The sequence below is a fragment of the Peromyscus leucopus genome, chromosome 8b (assembly GCF_004664715.2).
Source record: "Peromyscus leucopus breed LL Stock chromosome 8b, UCI_PerLeu_2.1, whole genome shotgun sequence".
Taxonomy (NCBI): Eukaryota; Metazoa; Chordata; class Mammalia; order Rodentia; family Cricetidae; genus Peromyscus; species Peromyscus leucopus.
This window is the reverse complement of record NC_051086.1, coordinates 106,430,122-106,449,680: the sequence shown is the minus strand read 5'-3', so window position 1 is coordinate 106,449,680 and position 19,559 is coordinate 106,430,122. Positions and strand designations below refer to the sequence as shown.

General features: G+C 49.1%; 1 protein-coding gene across 1 annotated transcript; it reads right to left on the bottom strand.

The window, feature by feature from the left end:
• Positions 1 to 881: 881 nt before the first annotated feature.
• Positions 882 to 15,452, bottom strand: Metrnl (meteorin like, glial cell differentiation regulator). The gene is made up of 4 exons (XM_028884976.2): positions 15,022 to 15,452; positions 9,742 to 10,127; positions 3,583 to 3,642; positions 882 to 2,368 (listed from the first exon to the last, which is right to left on the bottom strand). The coding sequence occupies exons 1-4, from the start codon at positions 15,237 to 15,239 to the stop codon at positions 2,049 to 2,051; spliced, it is 984 nt and encodes a 327-aa protein (XP_028740809.1). The 5' UTR covers positions 15,240 to 15,452; the 3' UTR covers positions 882 to 2,048.
• Between the last annotated feature and the right edge of the window lie 4,107 nt (positions 15,453 to 19,559).

The window sequence follows — 19,559 nt, the reverse complement described above, 5'->3', positions numbered from 1 at the left end:
CTGAGGGCTCCTATGATTATGTCATTCACCGGAGTCTAGTAAGGCTGACCCCAATCTTCTGTAGAGACAGGTGGTAGCCAACACATCATTCCTGTTCTACAGCTTCCTGTAGGCCGAGAGGAGGAAATAGGAGAGGCTCCGCTGGGCATAGCCCAGTTGTGTGTGACCTAGTCCTGCTAACATAAGGTATCATAATCACCAGCTAGAGTAGGGCCCAGCCCATCACAAACTCATCACAAACACATCCTCACCCATGGGCACCTGTTTCTTGTTGTGACCTGCAGACCTGTACCAGCTCAACTTGAGCTGGCACACACCTAAGTTAGCACACCAGCCTGGTACTCACTGCCGTATCAGTCTCTCCTTGGTCTTGCCTCAGAAGCTGCATGGGAAGAAGCACCTGGTGAATAAATACAACAGTTGGGTCTGTTTACCCTTGAGGCCCATAGCTGGAGGGGGAGGGGAATCCCCCAACATGCCTCAGGAACTGGTAAGGGCCACAGGGTTCTCAGAACTTGCACAGGAGACAGCAATTCCCAAGAACTAATGAGGTCCCAGCCAGGACTCAAGCAGGACCGGACCTGTGAGCTGGGACACAGAGATGAGATGCAGTCCACCCCAAACTCCCTATACTGGAGTGAATATTCTTTTTAAATTGTGTGTGTGTGTGTGTGTGTGTGTGTGTGTGTGTGTGTGTGTGTGTGTGTGTGCAGGTGCCTGTGGAGACAGAAGAAGTTGCTAGATCACCTGAAGTTGGTATTATAGACAATTACAAGCCACCCAACATGAAAGTTGGGAACCAAACTCAGGTCCTTTTGTAAGAGTAGCAAGTGCTCTTAACCACTGAGTATCTCACCAGTCCCCAGAATGAATATTCTTCCTCCAGATTTGATATTTATTGTAGCCTTTGACTGTGACCTAGTTAGAAATGGAGTCATAATCATGCAAAGATGAGGTCACCAGGGTGGGCCTTAAATCAATGACCTGTGTCCTCCTAAGACAGAAATTTGACACAGCAGAAGTCACATGTCAAGGAAAGCAACACCAGAGTAAAGAGTCACAGGCTAAGGACTCCTATAGTCACCAGAAGCTAAAATGTCCCTCCTGGAATCTCCAGCAGAAATGTGGTTCTGCTCATACCCATTCTGGCTTCCAGAACTGTCTAAATTAAAGCCTGCTGTTTAAGCCTCAATTTTTGGAGATTTTTTACCACAGAAAAACTCATACCCTCTGAAGAAATGAGGCCAGTAAGTAGGTGAGTCCCTTGGTATCCAAAGATTTAGACAAGAACTGGCTCAGTGGAAAATGTGTCGACAGATGCAGAAGGCAGCAGTGGCCTGGGAGGAGCAGGAAAGGGGCATGTACCTAAAGCTAGGCAGCACCATACAGACTGTCCTGTGAACAAGAGGTCGAGGGACAGCAGTGCCACAGCTGAGTAGAGAAGGTTCAGTCAGGTACCCATCTGATGGGTTAAGATGGATAGTAACAGTGTGCTCAGATCCTGATCTTTATTCTCTAGAATGGAAGCAGCCTACAGTCTGGGAAGGTTGCCAGCTGCAGAGATGGTCTTTAAAAATCAGAAACAAAATGAATGGAAAATAAAGTATTTGCTCCATGCATTTCTATCACAAGGATAACAAGGTTGAGTGGTAACCATGGAAGCCCATAGCCATCACTGTGTACCACAACCTAGCTCCCACCAATAATACATCAGACCAAATGCAATGGCTAAAGTTAACTTTGTAAAAACACTATTAAATGGCACACCAAAGGCATCTCCAGACACAAGAATTTGTTTCCTATGGACATTTCTTTTTTTTTTTTTTTTTACAAAAAATATAATAACTTAGTTTGAATTTTACAGAATTTCCAATGGGTCAGGGCATCCTTGGCTGAGACCTAATGGGTCAGAGCAGCATGTACCTTTCCAGTTTGAGCACCAGGCTGGGCCCATGCCACCACCTTGCAGCCTTTATCAGGATTTGATAGAGCAACTGAGGACACAAACCATGGCTCATTTGAAGAGTAGTACCATGTCACCCTGCAAGTCACTCCATATTGACCTCACAGGGGTTTATGCCCCTCTCCTCGGCATTCTTGTACATCCTCTGAAAGTCACTAAAGCGTGGGGCACATCCAAGTTGTGCCTCCCCAAAGTGCACATGTCCAGTGAAGAGGAATTCTCCATGCCCTGGCCGTACACCACACTCCAGAAGTGTCGTGACATGGCCCAGCCAGTGGCCACTGCCCTCAGGAGCTGGCTGGAAGACCCTACTCTTCTGCCGATGGAGCCTGCTCACCCGCAGGTAGATGATTGATGCTTGCTGTTCTGGCACATGGGTGACATCCTGGATGAAGCCTCGGACAACTGTAGAGGAAAAAGACCGAGGTCAGCAGATCTAATGGGCACTGTCAACATGGCAGGAACATATAGCACATGTCACACTGAGCATGTCCTCGGCTATCAAAGACATTAGAACCTGGCCTTAAACCACTCTGTCACTTAGTAGCCTTTAGAAAGCTCAATGATGAGCAGCAGTCCACGATACTGACAATGTCAGACAAAGGTATTCCACTGATCGTCAGCTACACAGCACATGCTCTTCAGGTAAGAACAAAAAAATAAGCAAAATGCTCTGCAGTTCTGGGTCCTATCAGGTTTCACAGTGCAGCTCAAAAGTCAAGAATGACGTGAGGGGAGGGGACAGAGAATGACTTGTATTGGGTGGTTGGTTAAAGCCTAGAGAGTAGAGCAATAAGGAGTCAAGATCCCACCAATTAATAGTTCTTGGCTTTGGGATGAGGGTTTGAGTAGGGCCAGCTGGGCTCCAGCTTAATGTAGCCACTATTATGGCAGCAGTTCAGCAAGGACCACCTTGGTCCCTGGTGAGATGCCCATGTCATTTTAGGATGTGGATATGGAAGCTGGGGGAGAGTACCTTGGTTGAGTGGCATTTCCTACAAGAAGCAAGGCTAAGAGTCTGCAAAGGAAGTGTTAATTGGAGTTGGGGTGAATAGAAGTGAGTGGGAAAATCTGTCTGCTGTGAGTATGGGGTCTTGGGCTGGGGCCATCAGTTTAGCCCCCACTCCAAGACTTGGGACCTCTTGGGCCTCACCAAGACTTGGGACTAAGAAGAGCACTGTGCAAACATCTCTGACTCCAAAAGGGCTTTCAAAACCCCAACCACCAGGATGAAGAATGGGCAGAGCTCTGAGCTGGGGCTAGCTCAGGCACATACCAGGCTGCCCTCTGAACTTCTGAAATGTTACTGGGAACTTAAGGACTTTCAGAGTCCCCAGGAGGCTGTGAGCTGCTTTGCACAGTGAGAACTCACTGACACACCTAGAATGCAAACCTCAACTCTGTCTGCATGCATGGTGTGCAGACTTGCCTTAGTGCACACAGTGCCCTGCTCCCTGTGATTCCAGGGTGAGGCCAGGTTGAGCAGCGTCAGCACCACCACCACCAGTACACACACACACACACACACACACACACACACACACACACACACACACGAAATCAATGCTGACTTGGGGAAGACCTCAGACCCTGGAAAGACAACCACAGGGCAGACTTACCAAAGTCACTGGTGCAGATGGCAAGGAGGACCTCAGTGTCACTGCAAGGCCGACATGGAGCTGGGGAGGAGAGAACAGGATGGATGATACAGCCCAGACAATGCTGGTTAGTCACAGACCCTCCCCAGCCCTGACACTGCAGAATATAAAAGGCCTGCCTCCCTGCTCTACATTTGAGGACATATGTTAGAATGAGACAAAGTCAAGGTGAGACTGCTGGCCAACTCCAACTCTACCACAGCAGTGATCAGCAATGCAGGAGGCAGAAGACCAACTTCTGTCAAGCCAGACACTAATTCCAGATGATCACTTGGCCATCCTGGCTCATACTATAGCCACAATAACATGAGCCCAGATAAAGGAGTTCCATGCCACTTGTTTACCTTGTTAGTGTAGTTCCAAATAAGTAATAACTCTACTCATTTAAAAACAAAAGTTATTAAATGACTGTCACAATGCAAAACATCCCCAAGCTGAACTGAAACCATGTGCCTATACCACTCAACCAAGGTACCTTCCCCTAGCTTCCACACCCACATCCTAAAATGACATGGGTATCTCACCAGAAAGCAGATTCCCTACTGCAGTGTGATGTCTACTCCCCAGAACATAGCCCTGTGGATAATCTCACTCAGCCCATCTGCCCCAGGCATTTCCTACAAGAAGCAAGGTTGAGTCTGCAAAGGAAGTGTTAATTGGAGTTGGGGTGAGTAGAAGTGAGTGGGAAAATCTGTCTGCTGTGGGTATGGGGTCTTGGGCTGGGGCCATCAGTTTAGCCCCTTACTCTAGGCCTCACCCAGCCTTGGGACAAGTTATATACTATAAAAGCCCATCAAATTGAGTCCTACTCACAGGACTCAGGCTTGAGACACCTAAAACCTGGGGCCTGGCATCCTACAGAGAGCCCAGATGTATATACACTCCTACTCCAATGTCAACCACTTATACAACCCACTTCTCCAGAGATAGCCCTCTCCTGCCCTTTGTCCCACTTCCCCTGGTATGGAACAGAAACTGTGGCTCAGCAGCTTTTCCACGGACCACTCAGAGTGGATTCAGGAAGATGGAAGGTTATTTGTTGTGAATATGTCTTAAAGTTTTGTCCTCAGTTTCCTGCTTGGGGCCAAGTTTGACAAATAAACAGAAATCCTGAGTTATAAAAGCTCAGTAGATATATTTCCCTGGAGTCACTGCCCTTCTCTTAGGGCAGCTTGGTCTTGAAGAAACTCATGCTATCCACATGCCTGGAGGCCACACAGCCTGACCCTGAGTGCTGGTGACTTGGCCCCAGGGGAATCAAGACAGCACTCAAGTGGGCGGAGGGCAAGCAGGCCAAGTGTTTCCAGGCCAACAGAAGTTCATAGAAGCTTTATGAGGTCCTGAAGAGTAAACCTGAGACAAAGCCTTAGGGTTTACAGTGTCCCAGTCAAACACAGCTCTCTGTGGACCCTTGGGCTGGGTGTGTCTGGGGCCCTATCCTTTGGTCCTACCCCAGAAAGGGGGTGAGGTGCCTCCCAGCTTCAGTGCTTGCTGACTCACCCACCCACTCACCTGCCAGCACTTTGGCTTCTATTGAGTTATCAAAAAAGGGAGAAGCCGTGGAACAAGTACAACCTGTTGGCATCAGCATAGTCCATCAGAAAATCAAGCACTCCCACCTCCATGTCAGCTTTACAGTCCAGAGACTTCTGCTGAGGAGATCTGGGTGCAGCCAGACTCCTGGAAGCTGCAGTTTGCTGGTCCCTTGGATGTCCACCCTCAACCCTGGTTGGCCTGCAACTCCTTTCCTTTCTGTGGTCTTTTTTGGGGTCATCACAGCCCCCAGCACTGGGGGTCATCTGACCAACTCTGAAGCTGTGTGGTTTCTGTTCATCCTCACACTGACTAGGAACCAGTGGCTCATGTGAGTAGACATGGGTTGGTTTGATTTAGAGCACAAACAGGGCCTAACATTTTGGGCAACATTACACTCAGAGCACAGTACTCTGGTAAGTCCACACTGGTTGGCACCTGACCAGTGACCACAGCCCACCTGAGGGTCCCCTTCAGGATGGAAAGCAGCAGAAGCTAGGGAAAGGGTTGAGGGTCGAGGCCTCACAGGGCTGAGAGTTGGAGGCAAGAGTCCCCAGAAGCTACCCCAAAGCACCTCAGAGTTGACAGTTACCTAAGTTGAACCAGGACAGCAACTTGCAGTGGAGAGGGGCTGAGAGGTAAGGACCCCAGGCGTGGGGATGTAGCTTGAAACAAGTCTATGAATTTTGCCCTCTCTGTGAATCACATGTGCTCATACCTCAGGTGACAGCTGCAGAGAACACTTAGAGATCATCCCCTTCATTTGTGCTTGCCCTGGCTCACAACTACTTGCAGGAGATGTCAGGCTAGTCAGCCCGCAGACCTGTACAAGCCTCACTGAGTCCGTGCTGTGAGCTAGCAGCCCACCTGGAGGCATCCCTGTTCTACTTTTGAGCTTCACTTTTGCAGAAACTCAATGTGGATGATAAAGACCTCAATCTAGGAAGAATCATTAAACAATCAAGTTCATAGCAGCTGTAAAATGTGCTGGTTGCAGATGCTGGCATCACATTTCCTGGGAGCCACTTGGGAAACCAGGCAGGAAAGTGCATAAAAGAAATAAAATGAGGATAAAGAAACAGAATCGAAGGGAGCCTCCCGAGGACACCCAAAGAGTCAGGTGAGGACTCAGTCTGGGCACAGTTGCCAAAAGGGAGGAAAACAGGGAAAGGAAACTCAGGCAAGAATTGCTGGATGGATGCGAAGAGGGTCTGCAGACCTTGTAAGCCAGACCAACTGATGTGTGGGCAACACTGCCTAACAAGAACAGCCAGGATGACACATACAGTTCCAAAGTGAAAACCTTACACACCAGAGCCTTTTAAGATCCCTAGCACACTTTGTGACAGATGGTGGGTACAGTGATTTAACAGGAACAGAGAAGCAAGATTAGGAGTTGAGGCCTAGGCTCTTTCAGTGATCAACATCACCAGTTTCCACCAGAAGGATGATGACCAAGGGGTTCTCTGAACCCTTCATCCTAGCAAGGAAGTCAGTGGAGACAACACCCTTCTTTATCCAAGGTTAGAAGAGGGTTAAGACAAAAAATAATTACAAGATAATTACAGAGGCCTGAGAAACCACCAAGGCAAGAACGACCAGAGGATGCATAGCTCCAAAGAATATGCCCTTTGCTCTTCAGCTTCCAGGACACAATGCTTCTTTCTACTTCAAGACATGGCCACCACTGGGCATGGTGGTGCACATCTTTAATCCCAGTACTCTAGAGGCAAAGTTCAAGGACAGCCTGGTCTACATAGTGAGTTCCAGGACAGCCAAAGCTACATAACAGAGAGACACTGTCTCAACAAAACAAACAAAAAAAGACATGGCCATCAACCCTGACACCATCAGGGCCATGCTCGAACTGTGAGTCTACCAAAGAGGCCTGGGCAGTGGGGCTCCATGTAGCTTCTCAAGCCTAGTAGCAACAAGCAGATCAAGATTTAAAAAGAATAAGCAGACATGCTCAGAAGCAGCAGGCTCCACCCTGTGAGCCCTATGAGCCAGTAACAGCAATGGCAAATGAAAAGTGTCCTACTGTCCACCTCTTTAGCTGTGTGTCTGAAAAGCCACTGTTGCGACCACCCCCCTCACTTGGCCTCTCCCAGGGTTCCACAGCAATGGCCTAAGTCATGAGCCAGCCAGGATGGAATGGAACCAGAACCCACCAAGCTGAACCTGTTCCGTGTTCTCGCCTTTGCTGTTCACCCCACAGTCAGTCATTTCTCCTACATAGTTGAGCCAAGGGAGGTCAGCCTCCAGATGGAGTTTTATCTGTAGTCAGATGTAGGGCCTTTAGTATTCTGCCAGATTTCCCTAAGGGTCAGAGGTAGTGCCACTGCCCAGATATCCTGAGCAAGGCCACAGGGGCAGCAGATGCAGGGCAAGCAGCCAAATCCAGCATCCCAGATGCTGGGGTCACCTCTCATATGATCTATCTATGTCCCTGGAAGAGTACTGTACCCCACTGCTCTGCGCCTTTCTATTATGATGCAGCTCACAAGTCAACTACACAATCCTAGTGGACATGAAGCTAATACTGTAAACACTCTGGTGAAACTATCCTAGAACAGTGGCAGGTTCCCTCCTTTCTGGGTGAGGAGCAAGGCTCACATGCACACGTGCAGGATCCCACACAGATGCACACTCACACATTCTCTTATTCGCTCTTGTCTGGGTTCCAACCCACGGCACCACTGTTCTATTGAGTCAGCACAATTGAGAACTGATTCATCTAAGAGCTTGTATGCCTCTGGCACAACCATCCAGGTCAGGTGCACTCTTTCTTCTCTGACTGATACTGCCTTAACTTTGGCTTACATCTTATTTCTGAAACTGCACCAAGGCCAGAGCAGGAGAAGAGGAAAAGCCTGCCACTGGCCCAATCTGAGCAGGACAATGGCCAGCACTAACATTCCACAATATATACCATTCCTTAGGCACTAACAGCTCATGATCCCCATTGTCCAAGAAAGCCAAATATCCAGGTTGAGACCATCTTAACCCTGAGACTTAGGTGGTGCTCCCTAGGAAGGGTGGCACCCAGCTCTAGGTAATACACATGTCTATTGACTGTTTTCAGGCAATGCTAGGGTTGGGCCAGAGCTCATAGCCACCTTAGTCTGAGACCCTGTACTGAGTTCTGATAGTTGTTGTGTAGTGACTGACACTGGCAAGGTGTGAAAAATCACTGCAGGTTTGATTTCAGACATTCAGAGCCAACAAGGTGTATGTTTTAGGATCATGAGGGAACCCTGAGGCTCAAACACAACAAAGTCCTAGTTACAGGGATAGCATGACATTTTACCTGGTACACTGCCTTGTGTGAGATCCTGTGGCCTGAGAGGTGCATAGAGTACTGAATAAAGGACTACATCTAAATACCTATTCCAGGGCTACTGCCTTCCTGAAACCCCAGGAGAAGCTGAGGCCACTCAACTGACCCCCACAGGTCTCCCGCCTTTAGCCTGGAAGTATGGACATAGAAGCTGCAGGCAGTGAGGGACAGGGAGGAGAGGGCAGTTCCTGGGATCTTATCAGTCATCCTCATTTATGACCAAAGAAATAAGACCCTAATGGATCACAGCACAAGAGGTGAGAAAGACCTGCCTTTCCCTAATGTCTTGATGCCAACATCTCTCTACTATCCACCAACAAAGCCACACAATCCTTGATGCAACTTGCCTGTCACACAGAAAAACATCTACTTGTGTCAAAACAAAACAGATGAAAACAAAGCCAAGCACACAGCTTCAGTTATTAGGCACACATATCACCTCATCTGGCAGTCACCTGGTCTTGGAGAAATGGGCACCAGAACCTCATCATCAATCACTATCTAGAGCTGATCCTGCATTGGTTCCTCAGGCTGCTATTCTGTCCCAGTGGGGATCTGCTCCCAGGCCCACCTACCTCAATCTCTAGCAGGCACCTGGCTACACACCTCTCTTTCTCAGTCTCGGACCCTAGGTACGTGCCAGTCTCTCCCTCAGTTTCCTGGCTCTATCTTGTAGAGATAGAGCTGGGTCAGCTGTGCTCTCCTTGGAGACCTTATGTGGTTTTCTCAATCCTGACTAATATCCATCCACAAAAGCCTCTGGGATATCACAGCTTTGTGCTGTTCTGCTCCCCACTCAAAACTATTTCAAGTTTATGGCAGATACTAAAAACTCAAGCCGGTTTGTAGAAGCCCCATCTCAAATGAGTTATAAAGAGTCCTTTAGGGATCAGACCATAAGCCATCTCAGGGAACACAGCCTCCTACCACCTCACTTCCCTCAAGTCAGAAGCTCCGGGGACCTAAAGTACACCACAACCAGAAGTCTTCTTAAAGGGAGTCTTGGTTGAAAAAGCTGCATTAATTTTAAGGTCCAATACTCTTTTACCTTGCAGTCCCTCCGTAGGACAAAGGGCTCATGGGACAAGCATGCCACAATGAAGCCATAGACACAGGAATGTTTCACAGAAGTGAACAAGGGAGAAGATAGGAGAAAATCAGACTATGAGAAGTTCCAATGTTACCTGAGAAAAAGCAGCAGGACTAACCATTAGCTAGCCCATGCTAGCCCTGAACAGAGTACTCACCAGACAGCACATGCAGGTCCAGTCCCCTCTGCCCACTCATCAGCTCATACTGGAAGCCTGTGGTCCTCCTGCTGATGTCCTGTTGGGGTGTTGCCTCTACAAATAGGCCACCCTGCTCTAGGCTGAAGCACTGCACCTGGCCAGGTTCACCACCGATATCCCGCACCAACAGTCTCAGTTCTCCAGTTTTTTCCAAATAAATATTAGCTCCAGAGGAGTCCCTGAAAGGCTTGATGCACACAGTGAGGTTCCTGGCAGGTGAGAAGGTGTTGGGCCGCAGGTTAACAATGAGCGCCCCAGTTGGGTACATCCACTCCACAGAGCCTGCTGAGCAGCGCAGGTACACCTGCTCCACCTCCTTGCTATGTGCTTCTCGGGTCAGCCCACTGTGGGAAGAAGGGACAGAGTCAGGCAGGACCTCACAGCAAAGATCCCCATATGCGTTCACCCCACATGGAGCCTCACTCAGGAGTTATTCACACTCACCTGACACATGTTCAGGTACCCACCTCTCTTAGCTGCCAGTGGACCTACTCCAAGAGTCAAGCTGAGTCAGGCCAAATCTCTGATGGCACAGGCCACACTGGCTCCCCAGACCCTAGATACTACCCATGCTGCACTCAGGGCACCAGAGTCTTAGTCGGTTCCTTAGCCAAGGAAATGACACCAGGAAGTTGCAGCAAGGATGCTCTGTAACTTTGTTTCCAAGACATGGAGCAAAGGAGACCAACAGGACCACTACACCAGCCAAGGTTTCAAACCACTAAGGGAGTGAAAGATAAGGATAAACCTTGCATGTAGAGATGTCATGGGTGTACTACATATGTAATAATATACTCCAGAGAGCAACTTCCAAACCAGCCAGAGGAGTTAGGCACAGGGAATAAGAGATTTTGATTTTCCTTAAGCCAATGATCTGACCATTTTTTCATTCATTTTCAAACCTGAAGTTTTATATCACCAATCATATTTAAAAAAATAAATAAACCCAAGGGCCATTAAAGCAGGGTTCATTATAAGGGCAAAGGAAACATCCCTGGGGCAGGGGGTGGGGAGAAGTCTAAGGACAAGAGGAACTTTGGATGGGATTCCTAAAGTAATAATTTAACCTCACAAATGCCAAATGAAAGGATGCATGTAGTATGCTACACCCTTGGGAGGCAGTATTGTTTTCGAAAAATTGAAGCTGCTGAAAATGTAGTAGTTTCTCCTGCTCAGACTAAAAAGCAAAAGTCAGCCTGTTGCTAAGGTTACGTCATAACCACAAGTGGTCTTGGAAAGAAACCAGTGACTTCAGCTAAGAGTTCTATTACATGAGTTTGGTTCTGATCAGATCTCAGACAGGTTCACCCACATTCTTAGGATTTTTATGCAAAATAAAAAAAAAAGTTCTATCCAGAACCTAGCCTGAGTGAGTTACCAGAAATCCTTTCTGCAAGGGCAAAAATGTATAACACATGCCATACCTTTACTGCTAGTGACTCATGCTTCCGCTCCCCCGCAAACCTCATTTTGTATACAAGGACTGCAGTAGTCTAGGACTATAAGTCACCCCTCAGACCACATCAGAGAAGAGCATTGAAGGTGAACCCCTCCTGACCTGCTTCCCACCCCCGACAAAGCCCTGGGCCAGGCAACAGCCAGCACTAGCAAGACACACATGTAGAACAAACTTAGAAATTATGGTCAATAAAACTCACACATGCTCATCTAACACTATGTAGGAATGGGCATAATTATATCATTATGTGAAAATTAGACTAAATGGTGAGTAGCTGATACACATGGCTAACACCTAATTGTTGTATTTTTTTTTCTCTCCTGTCTCCAGCATCAAGAGACAGCTGACACTTGCACCAGGCCAGTCACAAACCTCAGCTCTCTTCCATATAAAGCACCCAGCATGAGGTTTTGCTTCCTGAGGATCAAGAGGGTGGAGGCCTCACTACAGAGGTTCTGGGGGCCCCAGACCACTGAGCTTCAGTATAGCAGAGGTGGATAAAGGGGAAGACTATCCTCCATCCACAACATAGGCAGAGGCAGAAGGAGCCCAAAGGGACAAGAGGCCAGCCCACAATGCCCAGATTAGGGGCTGCCATCCCAGCAGCCACATACATTATGTGGTGTCCATTGCATTCCACTTATTTGGAAAGAACAACATGAGGGCAGAGTACCCACAGAAACAAGATACCTGTTAGCTCACCTCTACTCAGGCCTCACTAGCTAAGGGAAGGATTAGTGTCCATCCCAGAACAAGCAAGAATCTTTCCTCATACTCTCTTAAAATACTCAGGTCAACAAGAGATTTCACATCAAAACTAGTGCAGTGTGCATAATCCATGTTTAGAGAAGTAGGAACTAAAGTAAAGGGACCCTCAGCCTAGGACCAGACAGACAGAGCTTTAAAGAAGTCAAGACCAGCCATGCAGGTTCCCACTGAGACACCTAGTACCCTAGATTTTCATTTCCAACACCCCACACCATAAACACAAACACATCCTAAATGACAATTGATCAACAGGACTTTACCATCTTCATGAGATGTAGATGGCACACCAGCTACACAAAATGAAGCAATCCCATTCCACTGCTGTGATTAAGCTACAATAGAAGAGAACTGATCCTAGACTACACCATAAAATTGGCAAGGCTTATTTGATCATAGATTAGACTGAATAAATGGTGTGTATGGGTGCATGATTGTCCTGAGAACAACACAATGTCTTTCACACTTGCACATGCTGGACAAGCACTATACCATTAAGCCATATCACCAGCACAATGTTTTGTTTTGTTTTGTTTCCATCAACAAGGGTCACTACCCAGATGAACACACATTTGAGTGGCCTTGTGAGACAAAGTGTAAATTCCAGGTTGGTATGAGGACTCACTGATGTGAGCAGGGCTTGTTCAGGTACACTGCTCATACTGGGACAAGACAAGGGTCTCTAGAAAGGTTTTGGGTCCAAGTGAACTAAAGGCTCTGCTAAGTTTTGCCTTTCATTTCCTACCTTACAAGACAACCCAGGTGTGACTACACCTGCCATGTGCCTGCTGGTAACAGTGGGAAAGTTCATGGTCCACCTTTATGGCACTGGCTAATAAACAAAGAAAGGGATTTCAAAATTTCCAACTTGATTTCTTGGAAACACCTAGAGCCTACATGAGTTAAATGGAGTGGGCAGTGCTATGGAGAGCAATTCCCTTTCTATCAGAGGCCAGAACCCAACATTTTGAGGCTTGTTCCACCCAGTGATTTATTCTAGACTTCTTGGAGGGAAAAATTCATAAACATTGTGAAGTAGCAAGCACACCAGCATGCTGGGCAGTAGTAAACTGACCTGTTAAGTGTACTTATAAGTGGGGGCAATGCTATAACACAAGGGACTCTTTACATGTTCTCCCAATCCCACCTACCTACCTACAACTACCAGGTGCCTTCAGCTGTCTTCTGCCAGGCTGTGCCTTGGGAAAAAGGCCCTCAAGGGAATGCCAGAATAGGAATGAGTTTGTGGTGATGGGGAGGAGGCCCAGGTAGGCATAAGTATGACCAGTTACTGGACACTTCCCACAGCTTACACACAATTGGAGGCCCTTGGCCTGGCTCTGGAGGTGGGCAGGGGAGAGAGGGAATCCAGGGACAGATAGCCAGCTCACAATGCCCAGGCATGAGTTCGAGTGCTGCCATCCCAGCAGTCACATGCATTATATGGTGGTCATCTGGTCCCACTTAATTGGAAGCAACAATGTGAGAGAGGACCCACAAAAAAAAGGTGTCTTTTAGTTTATCTATACTCAAGCTCTCACTAGCTAGGGGAAGGTCACCCCTCACCATAGATCCCTGGGCTCAGAGAAAGGTGGTCTTTGAGGCACACAGTCTTCTGAGAACCTGGAAGAAAATCAAGTGTCGGAGTTCAGTTTCTGGTTTTGGTCTGCTGGAACAAGGCAGCCCTAGACCTGAGGCTAGAGTACACTGATTCAGCAGTGCAGGCTGTGAGCAGAGAGCTAATTACCATCGGGAAAAGGGCAGCCCCATAAGAGCTCAACATCACAGGCTCAAGGCCAGCTCTGTGACGGCGCCAGCATTCCCGAGGCCAGTCCTCCTCCAGATCCCATCTGCCCTCGTCTGCCCAAGCTCTACTGACTCCCTGCTCTAACCGGACAGAAGGGATTTCTACTAGAGAGAGAGCTAAAACTCCCTGAAAGGAGGGGCAGGAGCTCCAGCAGGAATCATTATGAGGATTGATTGTGGACTCCGTGGTTTCCTCAGAAAGTTAGGCACTGTAAAGTGGACAAGATAACTATTGGTGCCCTGCTTACACAGAGCCTGGGCACCGCTCAACATCCAGCCTTCTCAGAAAACCCTCTTCACCAAAAGCATCCATCACACACTGCCCGCATGAGCCCTCTACACTGTAGTCTGTGCATCAGACCAGATCGTGTACCTCCACCGGCCTGCGCAGGCGCCCTGCCCTTGGAATGAGCCACACCAGACCCCTACCGCCGCCCCAGCCCACGTTTTCAGCGGAGACCCGCATCTGCGCAGCGCGCTAGGCAAACCGCTGAACTGGCAACTTGCAGTGTATAAAACTGGCTCTGCAAAGAGAGGAGGCTGGCCGCTGTGCCTGACACGCCCTCAGTGTCCAGAGCAGCTATTACTCCTCAGGCATCCCGCCCGCGCACACTTGTGACTTGCGCTCCTTTCCACACGTCACACTTCAGTTAAAACAACAACAAAAAAGTCTTTGGCTGTCACCGCTGATGGGGACCAGAGGGGGGTGTCACGGGAACCCTGCGCCCGGCTGCCAAGGGCGGCTTGACCTTCACCGAGCGGGCGCGGGGCTTTACCCTACAGCATTTGGCTGCGGACAGGTGTCGAACCCGTCTCGTTGCCCTACAGACGCGACTGGTGCTGGAGCCCATACCGGTCGCGTTTGGACTCCGCGCTCTCCGCGCCACAGCTGTCCTTCTCGATGTGCACAGGACCGAACCTTCCCCAGGGGTCAGAAATCCCAACCTTTGGAGCGCCGAACCCACAACCGGTGGAGCTCAGGAAACCCCACAAGGGCAGAGATACGCGCACCGAGAGTGGGCGTCTTCCGAGACGGGACCCAGACTCCGCCAACTCTTTTGTTCTGAAACCAGGGTTAGGGCGGGGGTCACCCGGCTTGGCCAGGATCGCGGCCCCTACCCCGCCACCACCAGCAGCTCTGCATCTCACAGCCGAGGGCTCTGGGCCAGGTCAAGGCAGTCCACGCTGTAATCGCCAGCAAGACTCACCTCCCCTTCCAGCTGCACAGGTCGCTGGAGTACTGCGCGCTCGCGCCTCCCAGCAGCAGTAGCAGCAGCAGCAGCAGCGGCGGCAGCAGCAGCGGGGGCGGGCCGGGCCCAGGGCCCGGGGACCGAGGCCACTGCTGCCCCGCGCGCCTGCGAGCCGCCCACGCCGCACCCCGCATGCTCCGGCCGGGTCTGCGTCCGGCGTGCGCCCGCACCCACATAGTAGACTCTTGAGCCAGTGCGGCCGGCGGCGTGGTTCCGTGTGCGGGCTGATCACGTCGCCCGTCCGCAGTCCATCCCGGCTTGCCCCTGGCCGCCCACCACAGGAGCTGCCGGAGCCGCCCAAGCTGCAACCAGAGAAGCGCGCCGGCTGCCGCTAGAACCTCTGAGCTGGCAAGTTCCAGGACCCCGGTCTGGCTCAGCTGGGGGGCGGAACCATGAAGCCGCCCCGCCCTCGTCCGAGCTCCGCCCCCTCCTGGCCATCGGCCGGGGCTAGCAGTTCCGCCCCGCGTGCCAGCTCAAAGATCTGCGTCCTGCCAGCTCCTGCCAGCTCCGGCCTGGAACGCCCTGGTATCACGCCGCAGATACCCAGTGGTCAGCATCTCGCGGCACAGGACACGGGAAACTGTAGCTCGGAGTGGGACAAACGAAGATGCTGAAGAGAGAAGAGGGCACGAAGGACCGGAATAAGTCCGGGAAGAGGACTAGGGCTGTATCGCAGAAGCTGTGGGGATGGAGATGCGAGAGTTTGGGGCTTGAGGGGACTGCACTGGGCTGCATCGAGTAAAGAAACCTGAGACTTGGAGTGTTTATCAATCCAAGCCATGCGCCTACCCTCATCCTTGAAACAGCCTGAGTGGCTGTTGAGTGCAGTAGGGGCTCATTGTCGAGTGACCCTCACAACTTACCAGCGGTGGCTTTGTGGACTTCCTGGCACCCTCCCATAGCCCTCCCCAAACTCAGAATTTGCCTTGGTGGAGATAGAGACTCTGCCATTAGTTAAGAGTTGGCAGCTTCTGCAAGGTTAGGCTCTGGAGTATCCAGCCCACAGAAAGGCCTCAGGTGTGCAATCCCCAGGCAACATTTCCAAGGGACCTGTGGTCTCTATGTCTAATGTGCACTTTATCATCTTGAAGCTGAGGTTTGAGGCTGGATGCTTCTTTACAGTGGAACCTACGTTGGGCAGTGTAGGACTTCAGCATCATTCAATCTTGGCACCCATTCAATAGTATCTCCCCTCCTACTCCCAGGTTTGACAACACAAATGGTCTCCAAACATCCCTCCCACAGAAACACAAAATAACCATCTGAGAGCCCAGTCTGGCAATGAGGGAGGGTTATTCTTCCAGTGTCTCCCTTCTTTGGAAATCCTAACGTTTGTTGGGCAAGTGACACAGGAGCAGGACAGAAATGGGGAGGTGGGGAGACACTCTCTCTGGCCTGGAATTGATTCAGAAAAAGCAGGGAGACGGTGATGAGGCAGGCACTTTAAGCAGCCTCTATTTGCTCACCTGAGCTCCAAAGCCCCAAACAACATCAAATGATGGATACATTTCAGGAGGAATTTGAAGTGACTGGTGGGGATGGGGGATTGCAGGGTGCCCCTATCCACGAGGAGAGGACTAGAAGTTTAGTTTATTGGGTGGTGACCATACTGAGAGCAGGAGAGGGACAAATTTATGTCTTCAGGATAGAGGAAGAGCGAGTACCACCTGTAGATTCAAGACCACTAAAGAGAGCTGAGAAAAGGTGAAGGGCCTGCAGAGCTGGAAAAGACGAAGAATCACTGTAGAACAGCCCTACAACTGAACAGGTCTTTCTACTCAACTAAAACCCAGAACTGGAACCCTGCATAGCATGTAAAGTGATGTCACCCTGAAATTCACAGCCTTGTTTGGTGCTCTACGAACACACTTGTATATTCAGAGCTTAGAGGCCTACTCCACCAATTCCAAGGCCCTTAGATTTTGCCCTTGCCCCTGTCACTACAGAGTTCCAGTGTACAGAATTATATGAGCCAGGTGATAACCCAAAGCTGGTGAGGAAAGGAACATGCCAATTGCAGGCTGTAAACTCCAGGCACTTTCTATATAGCAATTCCTCTTACCACCTCTATAGAGCTGAATACACTATTTGCATGTAACCAATCATGTCTCATCCATCTTGGGAGGGCTATATGGCTTATCGCAGCTCAGACGGCAGCATCATGGAAGCAGGTAAGAGTGGTGTCTAGTGCATGCATTGAGAGCTAGTGACTTGCAGTCACTGACCAGGGTCTCAGGGCACCTAAGCTGGTTCTATCCCAGGGGATGGTACAAGCTCATGTGCATTTATCAAAACCAGTGGAACACAAGAGTAAACTGGAATGCAGATTTTGGCCTTTAGTTTATGATATACCAATACTAGCTCATTGATTATTGCATGTATATTAAGACAAGATGTTAATAGCGATAGGGAGAAAGGAGTAGATATTAGAGATTTCTCTATTTTCTACAAACCCTTAAAATCAAATTAAAAATGAGAAAACAAGGTAAGAATGTGTGTTCGCCTATCAGGGTTCTTGCAAGAATCCCATAGGACACCAAGGAGGTTGGCACTTCCTTCCAGGACCCTGATCCTCCTGTAGTATTGAAGCAGTAATTTCTTCATTCTCATCTCCCTGACCTATTGACTAGCCTAGGGTGGGAACAGCACAGCAGAACTGGCTTTCAGACCTGGCCCTGGGATATCTATACTCTGCTGGCTTGTGGAGTTTTGTACTGTAGAAGTCCTCAGAGACTCCTGGCACCTGTGCTGACCACTGTCCTGAAGCAAAGCCACCTGTAGATAGGACACCCCCAACAGACAAGGTTCCTGGGGACAGGAGAAATACGGGCCAAGGCTGTTAGGTTTCCTACCAACCACTGCCCCCTTACACTCCTAGATCCTGGTGTGTTGACTATGGGCTCACAGAGGCCTGGACAGTCTCTCTGAGATTTTCCAGGGTCCCTTTGGGAAATTCTGTAAGGAAAGAGCCTGGAATGTGTTATTCCATGATAAGTGAGAAGGGACTACTTCTTAGGTAACATTTTATGGGCTAAATCCACAAAGGGCCCCAGCATCTCCCTCCTGCCCTACAGTGGGGGAGGGATGGCCCCATGATGGTCCTTACATCATTAATACAGAGTTTGGTGCAAATATATATGATAAATTTCAAATACAGCCCATGGATGGAGCTTGTTGGATGTGAGACTGAGAAGGCATGTGGCCTCATAAATCTGAGGACCAGGGTAGTAAGTATAGGATCAGCTATGTATATGTGGCCCCAGAGATTTTCTGCCATAAAGTGTGGGCTAGCACATTTCATGGGACCCAGCAATAGAGAGGAGATGCTGGGGGCAAACTCTGTGAAACTGGACACCTCTCAACCTTTTAAACTTTAGCATGCACATAGGCTCTTTGTGAGTGATAGCCTATGTGATTTAGATACCAATACCACATTATGATCTCCACAGTTTATGGTGTTGGGGCCCAATTTTGAGCCTCAGTTACTTCCAAAGTAGGATAGCTCCAATTCCAGAGTGAGATGGTGTTCCCAATGTCAGCATTATAGCACCTCATCTTTGCATAGGAGCTGGTAATCACAGGCTCCTGGAGACAAGATTCAAGCATCTCTCCTTTAATGGAAGGCACATTAGTGGGAATTCTCCATTTCCCTATAGCACTGGGACTTTGTGCCACAGACACAACTTAACAGACTGCCAACAGTGATGGGTTTTTGCCTAATCTTGAGGTTTCCATTGTATATTGATGACTATTCTGTCATATAAAAATGGCTATCATTAAAGAATCGCCTAGAAAAATTCTGTTTTCTTAACAGCATTTGAAATTTTTGAGGTCAGTCAGCCATGGCCCTGCTTTGCCCTGTGGTATTCATATTGAGAACACCTATCCCACTACCCTGCTCAGCCCCAGCCCCAAGTCATCTGTCACTCTAGTATCCCCCTCTGAGGTCACTCTGCTGACCTTCTGACAAGGACATAATTATCATAATTGTGGTCAAATGATGCACAGAGAGCCAACGCTTGTAATTTAACATTTAGCAACTGCAGTGTGTAACCTGTAATTACGACATGAAACAGCCTAGAGGCCTCAACTCAGCAACCTTCACCTAGCTCCCCCTAACCTAATTTGCTAGCAGGTTTGCTGTCTGTGAGTCAAAGAAAGGTGGGAGGAAGAGAGTCAGCTGACTTGGCTGGAGTCAAGGGCCTCCTTCAAGTCCACAGAGCAAGGGGATCAGATTCAAGTCCAGGCAGACTAGCCAATGTATAACCTAAGGTATGTAAATATGGGGCATAGAAGTACAGGAAGTCGTGTGTAGTACCTGGAAGATCAGAGCATAAGGGGCAGCAAGCTGTAGTGACCCCACCAGTGGGCACTTGACTCTTGAGGTAGCTCTCAGGGGTGACCTTAGGAGAGGTTCAGCTATGTCAAAATTCATACATGGAAATGACAGCTTGACATGCAATGGACTCTAGGTTTTGTTAATCAAATAAAGGCCT

Coding starts and splice junctions, on each gene's coding strand:
- Metrnl (XM_028884976.2), bottom strand. CDS start 15,239: ATGTGGGTGCGGGCGCACGCCGGACGCAGACCCGGCCGGAGCATGCGG. Junction 3,643..9,741: donor GGACCTGCATGTGCTGTCTG/GTGAGTACTCTG, acceptor TCTCCTCCCCAG/CTCCATGTCGGCCTTGCAGT. Junction 2,369..3,582: donor CATCTGCACCAGTGACTTTG/GTAAGTCTGCCC, acceptor TTTCCTCTACAG/TTGTCCGAGGCTTCATCCAG.